The sequence below is a fragment of the Vulpes lagopus genome, chromosome 2 (genome assembly GCF_018345385.1).
Source record: "Vulpes lagopus strain Blue_001 chromosome 2, ASM1834538v1, whole genome shotgun sequence".
Classification (NCBI taxonomy): domain Eukaryota; kingdom Metazoa; phylum Chordata; class Mammalia; order Carnivora; family Canidae; genus Vulpes; species Vulpes lagopus.
Window position 1 is genome coordinate 84810335 of NC_054825.1, and position 14517 is coordinate 84824851.

The 14517-nt window shown below is 36.1% G+C and overlaps 1 protein-coding gene across 1 annotated transcript in view; it reads right to left on the reverse strand.

Moving 5' to 3' along the window:
- The window catches only part of HBS1L (HBS1 like translational GTPase), an 88517-nt gene that overhangs the window by 16797 nt on the left and 57203 nt on the right, over window positions 1-14517 (reverse strand). Inside the window, exons 8-12 of the mRNA XM_041745669.1 lie at window positions 14211-14328; window positions 9380-9526; window positions 4788-4862; window positions 2906-3023; window positions 2024-2092 (exon numbers count right to left, since the gene is read on the reverse strand). Coding sequence (XP_041601603.1) covers window positions 2024-2092; window positions 2906-3023; window positions 4788-4862; window positions 9380-9526; window positions 14211-14328 — 527 coding nt within the window. The remainder of the gene's footprint in view (window positions 1-2023; window positions 2093-2905; window positions 3024-4787; window positions 4863-9379; window positions 9527-14210; window positions 14329-14517) is intronic.

The following is a 14517-nucleotide window of genomic DNA, read 5'->3' on the forward strand; positions in this document are numbered from 1 at the left end:
CTCAGTTAAAGAACAGGAAGCCAGTGAAGAACTGTAAACAGAGAAGTGACGCGATCGTATTTTTGTGTCAGAAAGGAGGAGAGGTTGATGGGGGAAATGTACACACTGCAGATAGGAAGTAAACGCAAGAGTTTGGGAATAAGGTAGATGATGGATAATGGCAAAAGGAAGAAGTCTATGATGACAGTGGCATTAAATGTGAGATAGGAAATTAAACAACAAAATCCATTTAGCCTCGGTAAACTTGAAGTGTCCACAAGGCATACAGGTGAGAGAAGATGCATTTCAGGGGGCACCAGTCACATCAAATTACATGAGAATGGAACCCTAGGAGCACACTTTCTGTGGAGATGTCCAGCAATAGCACAGAGAGTGAAAAGACACCTGAGTTGGAAATCTGGGAAGAAAAAAAAAAAAGGAAATCTGGGAAGCATCAAGACACAGGAGGTAGATGAGCCATGGATGTCTGTCTGAAAACACCATGTAGACTAAGAAAAAGACTGAAGCAACAGAACAGAAAAAGAAGATACAGAGAAGTCAGAGAAATAGGATAGCAGGAGAAAGTGGGTCACAGAAACCAAGTGAGAAAAGTTTCAAGACGGATATGGCCGCCAGCCTCAGAAGTAATGCCAAATTCAAGTAAGGTGGAAATAAGATAGAACTGAAAAATGTGTTTTCACTTTGGCAACCAAAGAGTCATTTGGTAACACTTTTGTAAGCAGAAGCCAGGAAGCAGTCTGAATAGAGAGAACAGAAGGTGAAAAAGCAGAGTCAGCAACTATTGTTAATCCTTTGTATTTTGTATTTTAAATAGATAACAGGCATTTTAAAAAGCATTACCATATTTCTTCTACTAGAATTGGGAAGCCAGTAATAATAATAATAATAATAATAATAATTCATTTCAATTTCATTGAAAGATTTTCTGGGAAGCACCTTCACTCATCCATTTATTAAACATTTATTAAGCATATATTATGGATCAGGCACTGAGCTAGATCCTGCAGACAAAGACATAGAGGAGACAGTACTTGCCTTTAAGGATTTCAAAATCTAAGTTAAATAAAAAGCACAGAAACAATTACAATACTGCACGAACAATGCAATGACAGAGGACAGAGAACAAAGAGGGCACCTTAGAGTACATGTGTGGGTGAGGCCATCAGTTACCAATTTATTGCTGCTCAGTTCCAAATCCACTCTGCACTGCCTGCTCTGGGATAACGGGGGATTGGGAGACCACTGATATCTAATTATTTCAACATTTATGTTATATATTTATTTATTTATCTATCTATCTATCTATCTATCTATCTATCTATTTAGATTCCATTTCTATATTATAGTTTTCTAAACAGGGTCTTGTATGCATTAAATTGGATGTACGCTCAGGTATTTTATACACCTTCCCCAACATGGCCGTCTAAGTAGTTTTTCTTTCTTTGCATACTCTTCCTCAGCCCTCCAGTACCAGACAGTTTCCTCTTATCTTACAGCCACTCTTTTATCATATTAATATTTCTTTATATTAAATTTCTCTTTTTACCTATGTATGGTATCTATCTCCCAAACGGACCCAGACCCAGACTCCTAGAAAAGGGCAAGGAAAGAAAAAGAAGAGCAAAACACTGGCTAGCCAGAATGGCAACAAAGACTCTATGTGGTTAAGAAATTGTAACAATCCATTTGGCTGAAGGATACAAAAACCAAAGAGATCTAAAGAGAGGGAAAACAAAAAAAGAAAAACAAAACAGGAGGCTAGGAAGAGAAAGGAAAAGGTGTGTTCTATACCTGGAGGATAAGTATGAGCAGCGGAAATGAAGTAAATGGAAGTAAACTGAAGATTTTTCTGGGCAGGGGAGTTAAGTAACTAAAACTATGCATTTCAAGATTACTTTGGCAACGATCCTTACATTGGCATGGGAAGGGAAAATATGAAGACAGTATAATAATTTTATCTGAGAAAAGAGAAAATGAAAAGCAGGGGCCAGAACTGAAAAAGCACTATAGAAGTAGCACTTACCTTTGAAAACATCAGATACACATAATCTAAAAGGCTTATCAATAGATCTCTGAGGAGGCTTGAAGGAATCTGGAAAAATGGCAAAAACCAAGGTTTAATGTAAAAGTAATTTTTTTTTTTTAATTTTTATTTATGATAGTCAGGGAGAGAGAGAGAGGCAGAGACACAGGCAGAGGGAGAAACAGGCTCCATGCACCGGGAGCCTGATGTGGGATTCGATCCCGGGTCTCCAGGATCGCGCCCTGGGCCAAAGGCAGGTGCCAAACCGCTACGCCACCCAGGGATCCCTGTAAAAGTAATTTTTGACTAAGGTCCAATCATCCCATTATAGTCCCATGTCTCCTAGAAAATAATTTTCTTTTTTAATTACAAATAGTAAATTGACTCTCACTCATATAACTCTGTAGTTTATAAAATGTTTCCATATACATAATCTCATTTAATGTCAACAATAGTCTATGGGTTAGGCAGGATACACATGCACCTCATTAACTAAAAGAAAATGGAGTATTAGTTTAAATATTGCAGGTGAAAAAAAATACTGCAGGTGAGGGACACCTGGGTGGCTCAGTGGTTGAGCTTCTGCCTTCTGCTCAGGTTGTGATCCCTGGGTCCTGGGATCGAGTCCCACATGGGGTTCCCCAGGGGAGCCTGCTTCTCCCTTTGCCTATATCTCTGCCTCTCTCTCTGCCTTTCATGAATATATAAATAAAATATTAAAAAATAATAATAAATATTGCAGGCGATTTCAAAACTACTATACTAGCTTTTCTGACTATAAACTCTATGCTTTTTCATACACATCACCTGTCTCACATGAAGAACTTTAAATAACAACATCAAGCTTATAATGCATTAAAATCAGTATGGCAGTAGACTTACCAATTTGTTCTAATAAACATAGTCCTTTATACCATTTTGTGAGTTCACCTGATTGAGATCTTGTGATTAGATTTTCACCACTGAGACCACTTGTAGGGATAAAAGCCACATCACTTTCCTATTAAAAAAGATTGAATATATGAAACTTAATACAACATTGCTTTCAAAAAGTTAAAAGGCAACACCCTTTTTGAGCTCGGCCACAGTAACTTCTTGCAAGATACATCCACAAAGGCAAAAGAAACAAAAGCAAAAATGAACTATTGGGACTTCATCAAAATAAGAAGCTTTTGCACAGCAAAGGATACAGTCAACAAAACTAAAAGACAACCTACAGAATGGGAGAAGATATTTGCAAATGACATATCAGATAAAGGTCTAGTTTCCAAAATCTATAAAGAACTTATTAAACTCAACACCAAAGAAGCAAACAATCCAATCATGAAATGGGCAAAAGACATGAAGAGAAATCTCACAGAGGAAGACATAGACATGGCCAACATGCACATGAGAAAATGCTCTGCATCACTGGCCATCAGGGAAATACAAATCAAAACCACAATGAGATACCACCTTACACCAGTGAGAATGGGGAAAATTAACAAGGCAGGAAACAACAAATGTTGGAGAGGATGCGGAGAAAAGGGAACCCTCTTACACTGTTGGTGGGAATGTGAACTGGTGCAGCCACTCTGGAAAACTGTGTGGAGGTTCCTCAAAGAGTTAAAAATAGACCTGCCCTATGACCCAGCAATTGCACTGCTGGGGATTTACCCCAAAGATGCAGATGTAATGAAACGTCGGGACATCTGCACCCCGATGTTTCTGTCAGCAATGGCCGCAATAGCCAAACTGTGGAAGGAGCCTCGGTGTCCATCGAAAGATGAATGGATAAAGAAGATGTGGTTTATGTATACAATGGAATATTCCTCAGCAATTAGAAACGACAAATACCCACCATTTGCTTCAACGTGGATGGAACTGGAAGGTATTATGCTGAGTGAAATAAGTCAATCGGAGAAGGACAAACAGTGTATGTTCTCATTCATTTGGGGAATATAAATAATAGTGAAAGGGAATATAAAGGAAGGGAAAAGAAATGTTGGGAAATATCAGGAAGGGAGACAGAACATAAAGACTCCTAACTCGGGGAAACGAACTAAGGGTGGTGGGAGGGGAGGAGGGCGGGTGTTGGAGGGGAATGGGTGACGGGCACTGAGGTGGACACTTGACGGGATGAGCACTGGGTGTTTTTCTGTATGTTGGTAAATTGAACACCAATAAAAATTAATTTAAAAAAACAAACAAACAAACAAACAAACAAACAAAAAAACCCAAAAAGTTAAAAGGCTATTACCATGCTGCACCAAGTTTGCAAAAGCAACTATGTACTTTTAAAAAAGTAGTAGAAATCATAGAACTACAGCCTTGAAGTTATCTAATCCAACAGTTTTCAACTAATTTGATTTTGTGGAAAACTTACAAATTTGTTCCAAAACACTCAAGCATTTTTACCTGGTAACATAGACATATTTCATTCACATTTTGCTAGAGAAATTCCTCTCTACTAGTTTCTACTGTAGTGGATGTATAGTATCCATTCCTCTGTGACCTCGGTAAACCTATCCACCTAATTTAATAGCTGAAGAAAAGTCTTTTATTTATGTTAAATTCAAGCCAATTTATAAAACGTGCAATTTTCCTTGTTGAAGTAAGGAGAAGAACGTAGGATATACATGATAACAGGCAGAAATAAAAACAAGGACACCAAACTATCTGTATTAGTATTTTCTCCTATATCAGTAAGATGAGACTTAAAGTAACTAAATAAAGTAACTAAATTTAAAATCAAAGTAACTAAATAAACTTAAAATTATCTTACCTTAAAGCCTGCTTGCTTAAGAAAGTGCCCAAGTTTTCCAGTAATCTCTTGAAACCTTTCTTGTTGCCAATTAACCTGATAAAGATTCAATTTTTAAAACTATGCTTCAGACCATGCTACATATAAAATATAAATTTCTGCAATAAAACATTAAAAAATGAAGACTATAAAATATATTAAATATGAAATCTATTAAAATTCAAATTTGGAATATCAGATCTTACTATTAATATGATCTAAAAATAAATTTTCCTACAACAGAAAGCCTAGAAACAAACTCCAATACACATAGAACTTTTTGTATATGCTATCAGTCACTTCAAATTTAAGGAGACAGAGTGAATAAAATTATTAAATGGTGCTCAGACCAACTACTAAAGTAAAATAAAAATATTGATACGCCCCCGCCAAGCCAAATAAACTAAAAATGTATATGTGATATGAACTCTGCATGCTGTAGTATTTAGGGGTAAGTATAACAACATATAACTTACTTGGAAATTCTTGTCAAAATAAAATGGATTAATGGATGGACATGGGGCAGACAGACTAAGACGTGAATAAGTATGTCGGAGAATCTTAAGTAGTGGGTATAATACGGTATTTATTGTAAAATTATTTCTACTATTCTTTTTTCTATTCCTTTTATTTGAAATTTTTCATACTAAAATATTAGGGAAAAATAAAAGGTATGTGTAATAATGATACTGTAAAAGAAGTATATCGAAAAAAATGTAGGTAAGTATCTGATCCCAGGATAAGAAAATACCTAAGGATAAAGAAAGAATCAAAAGGAAATACTTTTAAATTTGAATATATGTCAAAAACACACAAAATGAAAAGTAAAATAACAAATTGGGGAAAAGATCTAAGACAAGATAAAGGATTAATATCTTCAGTAATTATACTTAAAAATTGGTATGTTTCAAACTCGAGTAGCTTATGTAAATAATTCCAAAATTACACAAACTACCAAAACTGGAACAGGAAGAAATAGAAAACCTAAACAGGCCAATAACCAGGGAGGAAATTGAAGCAGTCATCAAAAACCTCCCAAGACACAAGAGTCCAGGGCCAGATGGTTTCCCAGGGGAATTCTATCAAACATTTAAAGAAGAAACCATACCTATTCTACTAAAGCTGTTTGGAAAGATAGAAAGAAATGGAGTACTTCCAAATTCGTTCTATGAGGCCAGCATCACCTTAATTTCAAAACCAAAGACCCCACCAAAAAGGAGAATTAGAGACCAATATCCCTGATGAACATGGATGCAAAAATTCTCAACAAGATACTAGCCAATAGGATCCAACAGTACATTAAGAAAATTATTCACCATGACCAAGTAGGATTTATCCCCGGACACAAGGCTGGTTCAACACTCGTAAAACAATCAATGTGATTCATCATATCAGCAAGAGAAAAACCAAGAACCATATGATCCTCTCATTAGATGCAGAGAAAGCATTTGACAAAATACAGCATCCATTCCTGATCAAAACTCTTCAGAGTGTAGGGATAGAGGGAACATTCCTCAACATCTTAAAAGCCATCTACGAAAAGCCCACAGCAAATATCATTCTCAATGGGGAAGCACTGGGAGCCTTTCCCCTAAGATCAGGAACAAGACAGGGATGTCCACTCTCACCACTGCTATTCAACATGGTACTGGAAGTCCTCGCCTCAGCAATCAGACAACAAAAAGACATTAAAGGCATTCAAATCGGCAAAGAAGAAGTCAAACTCTCCCTCTTCGCCAATGACATGATACTCTACATAGAAAACCCAAAAGCCTCCACCCCAAGATTGCTAGAACTCATACAGCAATATGGCAGTGTGGCAGGATACAAAATCAATGCCCAGAAATCAGTGGCATTTCTATACACTAACAATGAGACTGAAGAAAGAGAAATTAAGGAGTCAGTCCCATTGACAATTGCACCCAAAAGCATAAGATACCTAGGAATAAACCTAACCAAAGAGGTAAAGGATCTATACCCTAAAAACTATAGAACACTTCTGAAAGAAATTGAGGAAGACACAAAGAGATGGAAAAATATTCCATGCTCATGGATTGGCAGAATTAATATTGTGAAAATGTTAATGTTACCCAGGGCAATTTACACGTTTAATGCAATCCCAATCAAAATACCATGGACTTTCTTCAGAGAGTTAGGACAAATTATTTTAAGATTTGTGTGGAATCAGAAAAGACCCCGAATAGCCAGGGGAATTTTAAAAAAGAAAACCATATCTGGGGGCATCACAATGCCAGATTTCAGGTTGTACTACAAAGCTGTGGTCATCAAGACAGTGTGGTACTGGCACAAAAACAGACACATAGATCAATGGAACAGAATAGAGAACCCAGAAGTGGACCCTGAAATGTATGGTCATCTAATATTCGATAAAGGAGGAAAGACTATCCATTGGAAAAAAGACAGTCTCTTCAATAAATGGTGCTGGGAAAATTGGACATCCACATGCAGAAGAATGAAACTGGACCACTCTCTTTCACCATACACAAAGATAAACTCAAAATGGATGAAAGATCTAAATGTGAGACAAGATTCCATCAAAATCCTAGAGGAGAACACAGGCAACACCCTTTTTGAACTCGGCCACAGTAACTTCTTGCAAGATACATCCACGAAGGCAAAAGAAACAAAAGCAAAAATGAACTATTGGGACTTCATCAAGATAAGAAGCTTTTGCACAGCAAAGGATACAGTCAACAAAATTAAAAGACAACCTACAGAATGGGAGAAGATATTTGCAAATGACGTGTCAGATAAAGGGCTAGTTTCCAAGATCTATAAAGAACTTATTAAACCCAACACCAAAGAAACAAACAATCCAATCATGAAATGGGCAAAAGACATGAAGAGAAATCTCACAGAGGAAGACATAGACATGGCCAACAAGCACATGAGAAAATGCTCTGCATCACTGGCCATCAGGGAAATACAAATCAAAACCACAATGAGATACCACATGACACCAGTGAGAATGGGGAAAATTAACAAGGCAGGAAACCACAAATGTTGGAGAGGATGCGGAGAAAAGGAACGCTCCTACACTGTTGGTGGGAATGTGAACTGCTACAGCCACTCTGGAAAACTGTGTGGAGGTTCCTCAAAGAGTTAAAAATAGACCTGCCCTACGACCCAGCAATTGCACTGTTGGGGATTTACCCCAAAGATACAGATGCAATGAAACGCCGGACACCTGCACCCCGATGTTTCTGTCAGCAATGGCCACAATAGCCAAACTGTGGAAGGAGCCTCAGTGTCCATCGAAATATGAATGGATAAAGAAGATGTGGTCTATGTATACAATGGAATATTACTCAGCCATTAGAAATGACAAATACCCACCATTTGCTTCAACATGGATGGAACTGGAGGGTATTATGCTGAGTGAAGTAAGTCAGTTGGAGAAGGACAAACAGTGTATGTTCTCATTCATTTGGGGAATATAAATAATAGTGAAATGGAATATAAGGGAAGGGAGAAGAAATGTGTGGGAAATATCAGAAAGGGAGACAGAACATAAAAACTCCTAACTCTGGGAAACGAACTAGGGGTGGTAGAGGGGGAGGAGGGCAGGAGGTGGGGCTGAATGGGTGACAGGCACTGGGGGGGGGCACTTGACAGGATGAGCACTGGGTGTTATTCTGTATGTTGGTAAATTGAACACCAATAAAAAATAAATTTATTTAAAAAAATTAAAAACAAATGGTTAATAAATATACAAAGTATATTGAAATATTGAGATTCATTGAAAAGTAGGTTAACAAAAAAAGAAACATGTTCTGAATGTCAAATTGGAAAATAACCATTTAAGAACAGCAGTGTTGATTAAGTGGGAAAGTGCATATACCATATATGCTGAGAGTAAATAACTAGAACTTTTCTTGAAAGAATTTTGATCATATATATAGCAAGTCTAAAAATGCATATGCCCTTCGACCCAGAAATTTCCACAGAATAAACTATGTCCAAATACACACACACACACACACACACACCTAGAAATATTCAGAAGTAGGGGATTACTTGAATAAGTTACATATATCTTTAAAATGGACTAGAATAAAGCTATAAAAACAATCTGTTCATACAAAAGTTAATTACTTAGAAACACGAACAAGAACATTACCAATTTTTTTAAAAAGGAGCGAACAGATCATAACACAATGTTATGAAGAACAATATTTTCATCTATAAAAATAAACCAGGTGGATACACAAAACAAAAAGTTAAAAGATTTCGTTGGGGGTTAGGGGAATTGGATATATTTCCAACCTATATTGGTTATTTCAAGTTTCTTTATACTAAAATAAATTGAGTATTATTTTACAACTAAAAGCAATTTTAAGATTTTAAAATTAATGTTGAAAGTCAGAATACATTTTTGCTTAAAATTTACTTGTATCTCATTTATTTAATATGAGGGTCATGAATTATCTCTTTTAAATATGACCACTAGACTAATAAGATATACACTAGTCATATCTGAGGTCATCGATAAAGCAGAATAGCATCTTAACTAACATCTGAAATGAAATGAATGTTCATTCGCCTTCAAATACCTGATCCATCTTATTGACCGCAACTGCAAGCTGTGTTACTCCAAGAGAACGAACCAAGAGGCCGTGTTCTCGAGTCTGTCCCCCAGTCTCAAATCCAGCTTCAAACTCTCCCCTGCTGGCGTCTACAACTAAAATGGCTACATCCGCCTGAGAAAGAAGAAATAATCAAAACTAGAAATAATATCACAGCATTTTAATTTGAATTCAAAGGCTAGATTAGTGGATTAATTGTGGTCAATTATTTTTATAAAGATTTTATTTTATTTATTTACTCATGAGAGACACACAGAGAGAGGCAGAGACACAGGCAATGGGAGAAGCAGGCTCCAGGCAGGGAGCCCAAAGTGGGACTCAATCCCAGGGCAGGGATCACGCCCTGAGCTGAAAGGCAGATGCTCAACTGCTGAGCACCAAGGGGTCCCAGTTGTGGTCAGATTTTAAAGGCAGACTCTAACCTGACACTGAACCCCAAGACAAATCAAAAGACTTACACAGATGGATAAAAAAAATACTAGCATGTAGCCAAAAATAATGACATAAAGAATTTAATTCCCATATTTGATTTTATAACAATTAAAATATCTAGGCAAAGGAGGAAAAACATAAACACAGTTAAAACATAAGTAAACAGAGAGAGACATTTGGAAAAGTTATCAACTTATTATGAACTTTACTAAAACAGGGAAGAAAGACACAGCTCTGTAGAAAAATAGTTAAAGGGTACAAGCAAACAATTTTCTAAAGAAATACAAATGGCCAAGAAACATGAAAAAAATTCAAATTCATTAGAAATCCAAAGAAAAGGACATTAAAAATACATGAACATATTCCTTACTTCTCCCACTCCTAGAAGTTACATAAGCAACACTTAAAAGAATGATTTACTACAGGTAAGAGTGCAGTGAGATGGGCATTCTTATGCACCACCTGTTTAAGGAAGCTTTCTGGAGGGCATTTTCAACAGGGAGTTTCAGGAGCCTTAAAATTATACATATTTTGCCCTATTACTTCCACTTCCTGGAATTTATCCTAGAAAATGATAAGTCAACAAAAATGTTTATCAGAGTACTATTTATAATGATGAAAAACTTTGAATAAATGAGTTATCCAAAATAAAAAAAAGGACATTCATTCACCCTCTACTGCAGAGAAACAGAACCTTGACTTAACGAATTTTGGTAACCTTTCTGGAGCATTTTGAGAATCAGGTGAAAGACATTTTACCTCTCACACTCCATTTACACACAAAAAAAGAAGGAAAAAAACTAACCTTAGCTCTAGTGCCTTTTCCTATTTAAGCTTATTGACACTAGTTTTATGGGTTCGCACTATTCTTTGGTGTTGACGCTTTTTTTTTTAAAGATTTTATTTATTTATTAAGACAACAGAGAGAGAGAGCAGGAGCAGGGGGAGAAGCAGACTCCCCACTGAGCAGGAAGCCAGATGAGGAGCTTGATCCTGGCACCCCCAGATCACGACCTGAGCCAAAGGCGAACATTAGCCAACTGAGCCACCCAGGTGCCCATATTGATACTACTTTGTGTGACTTCATTTGCATTATGTGGATGCAGTCTTTGAAAATCTGCAGAGAACTGTTAGTGCAATCATAGGTTTCCCTCTACTTTCATTCTCAAGTATTTCTGGTGATATAGTGTCAGGACGTTCTTTAAAGGAGCATTCTTTTTCCCTTCTGTGGTTTTTGCCCTGCAGGCCTGCCTGTTCTAATAGAAATGTGGTTTTCTCTAATCCAGGTTATAATGACTAACTCTAACAGTGCCCTCCTGTGCCACCTCAGACCAGTACTGGACAATTGCTCTCTTACATTCCATCCACGTGAAGCGCTCTGGCCTTTTGGTTTGAACAGAGTCCATAATAGCTTTCCTCTTTGTGGTTTCCTCAATGACATTTTATGTTCATGCTATCCAATTTTTAAAGAATTTCACATACGCTGCCATATAATCTTCACCATTATGAGAAATAAAATGGTCATAAAGTAAGTATTTATCAGATACTTTGCTCTGAACAGAACTTTATAATTTAAATTAGAAGCATCATCCACATACTTTGGTGGGGGCAATTTACACTATGATTTCTGTTCTTTTTCCATTTATCCTTACCCAAATATTCCTGCCTTTCTTCTCCTCTTAAGTTCAGCATTCAGTCCCATTCCTTCATGACTTAAAACGTTGAACCCTAATTTCTTCAATGAGATCTAGTTCTTTGAACAAGAATTCTTCGTTAAGAGCACAAGTTGGAGCAATCCATTTGAAAGCTGACTCTCTTATGTACTAACAGGTCTCACACTTCAGACAAATTGTTTAATTTTGCTGGGTATCATTGACTTGTACCGAAGTGCTGAATCGTTAAATTGTACACCTGAAACTAATATTACACTGCATGTTAATTAACTGGAATTTAAATAAATACTTAAAAAAAGAAGTGCAGTTGGTTGTGAGGAGTAACAGGTGTTTTATGGAAATGTGGAATAATAATATTGTACACCTGAATAAGTAAGTGTAGTTTATAGAAAAAAGCACCCAGGCCTGACCTTCCAAATCCTAGACTCAATAACTGTAAATCTCCTTCCATTCAGGTTTTGCTAATAACTATCAAATTGTATTTATTTCTTTAGGTTAAAATTTGAAATTCATTGGATTGGCATTAAGATATATAAGGCAGTAAGTACTCTTCCTAATTCTCTTTCTCATTACCATCTCCAAAAAATTTCAGGGCAATTTCTCTATTCTTTCATGCAGCAGCTTGTCTTTGGGAGCTCAAATGCCTACATATTATTAAGGAAGACTTTTCGGCACTACCAGATATCTTTCCCAATGTATACTGTGTATACTCTTCTTGTACATTTGTGTTAGCCTTTCCTCTTTACATGTTTTATATGATTTCCTTGAGGAGAAGCAGCATACCCTGCACTCTTCTTTGTAACCCTAACAGCCTACCCTAGTACTTTGTACACTAAGCTCTCTAATATTTTGAGCCTATTTTCTTCATTTGTCATATAACAGAATTCAATTAGATAATTACTGAAATCCTTTCCTATCCTAATTCCATTAGGAGTTTAGAGTAAACGATCTTTATGATTATTCTGGATTCTGAGATTCTAGGATTCAAAGACATTTCACTGTAACTGCTTATTTCGATGTTTGCCTCTCCCATTAAACTATCAAAATGTGCTTCTTAGTTATCATATCCCTACACTGTCTACCATAGCACTCGGCACACAGCAGGCCAAGTAAATTTATCAAATGAAAATACACGCACACACACATACACCACAGAAACAAAGAGAAAAATATATTGTGTTCTTTGGTAAATTCAATGAGAAGTATACTAACTTAAAATAGGAATGGGGCACCTGGATGGCTCAGTAGACAGAACATGCAATTCTTGGTTTCAGGGTTGTAGGTTCAAGACCCACTGTAGATGTAGAGATTACTTAAAATAAAATCTTTAAAAAAAAAAGTAAAATAAAATAGGGATAATATGCACCTTCATCATAAGGATTAAACTAAATGCATACAAAACACCTAACAGAGTGTCTAGCCCATATGTGGCACTCAACCAAGAGTGATTATTATTGTTTTTCAATCTTCATTAATTGTTCAGTCCATGGACCTTAAATTAATATTCTGATATATAATAAATTATATATCAACTTCCTAAAATAGAATATTTTGTCATTTATCTTTAATATAGTCTAATTTATTTGTATATCCTTTTTAGGTTGACAAATGTTTATATTAACATTCCTTTTAAATAGATGTTAAGAACTCAGAAAACAGCCAATTGCTTAAGTCACATTTTTTTTTTAAGTTTTTTTTTTAATTTATTTATTCATGAGAGATCCAGAGAGAAAGAGGCAGAGACACAGGCAGAGGGAGAAGCAGGCTCCACGCAGGGAGCCTGATGTGGGACTCGATCCCGGGTCTCCAGAATCATGCCCTGGGCCGAAGGCAAGCACTAAACCGCTAAGCCACCCCAGCTGCCCAAGTCACACTTTTTGCCAATAATTGACACAGGCAAACTTTTGAACTCTTTATATTTTCCAATAATCTTTTATTCATCATCTTTTATTTTTAAAAAATCCATGTCCTCTGGGTGCAGTGCTATTTTCTTTCATTGCTTTAATTATTTTAAAGTTATTATCTTTGATTTCAGTATCCTTAAGAATCATGTAATTCTATAAATTGCAAGTGTTTTTTTAATCCTATAAAGAAAGTAAACCCCAAGGGCAAAACTCCCAAGCTTCACTACTTCTGCATAAATCAGCACTTTTAAAAGATAAAGGCCTTGGATATAAATACAGTAAAAAGGCAGATACTGAAATATTCACTCCAACTTATTAATAAGAAATATAAAGCTATACTTTATCATGAACTTTACCATTATTTTTATTATAAGAAATTCATAGCTTTTATAAATTTGCATCTATATAATAATTAGAAAAGGTTTTATATAGTACCAATGAGATCATAAAAATACAATCTTTTTTTTTTTTTTTTTTTAATTTTTATTTATTTATGATAGGCACACAGTGAGAGAGAGAGAGAGGCAGAGACACAGGCAGGGGGAGAAGCAGGCTCCATGCACCAGGAGCCCGACGTGGGATTCGATCCCGGGTCTCCAGGATCGCGCCCTGGGCCAAAGGCAGGCGCCAAACCGTTGCGCCACCCAGGGATCCCCCAATCTTTTTTTTCAAAAGTTAAATTTTTTAATTTCAAAATACTTTAAAAGTTACAATCCCAGAATTATAAGCACAGCATCAGGAAATTATATGTACAATCAGTGTACTATAATTCAGGAAATAATCTGGTACCTGGGCTGCTCCTGTAATCATATTTGGAATGAAATCCTTATGGCCTGGAGCATCCATTAATGTAATAACTTTGGTTGTGGTCTCAAACTTTGTCATACCAACATCCATTGTTACTCCCCTTAAAGAAAACATAAAAAGGTTAGAAAATACTATAGAAATAATCAGTGCCATGGATTAAGTCATTTAAATTGTACACCTGATTGACAGTGAATTCTTAAGAAATAATGGGAATTTTATTACACAGTCTACTGTTTTGACTAATTAAGCTATCACTTGGAGCTAGAATTTCTGCAATTAACAGAATTAC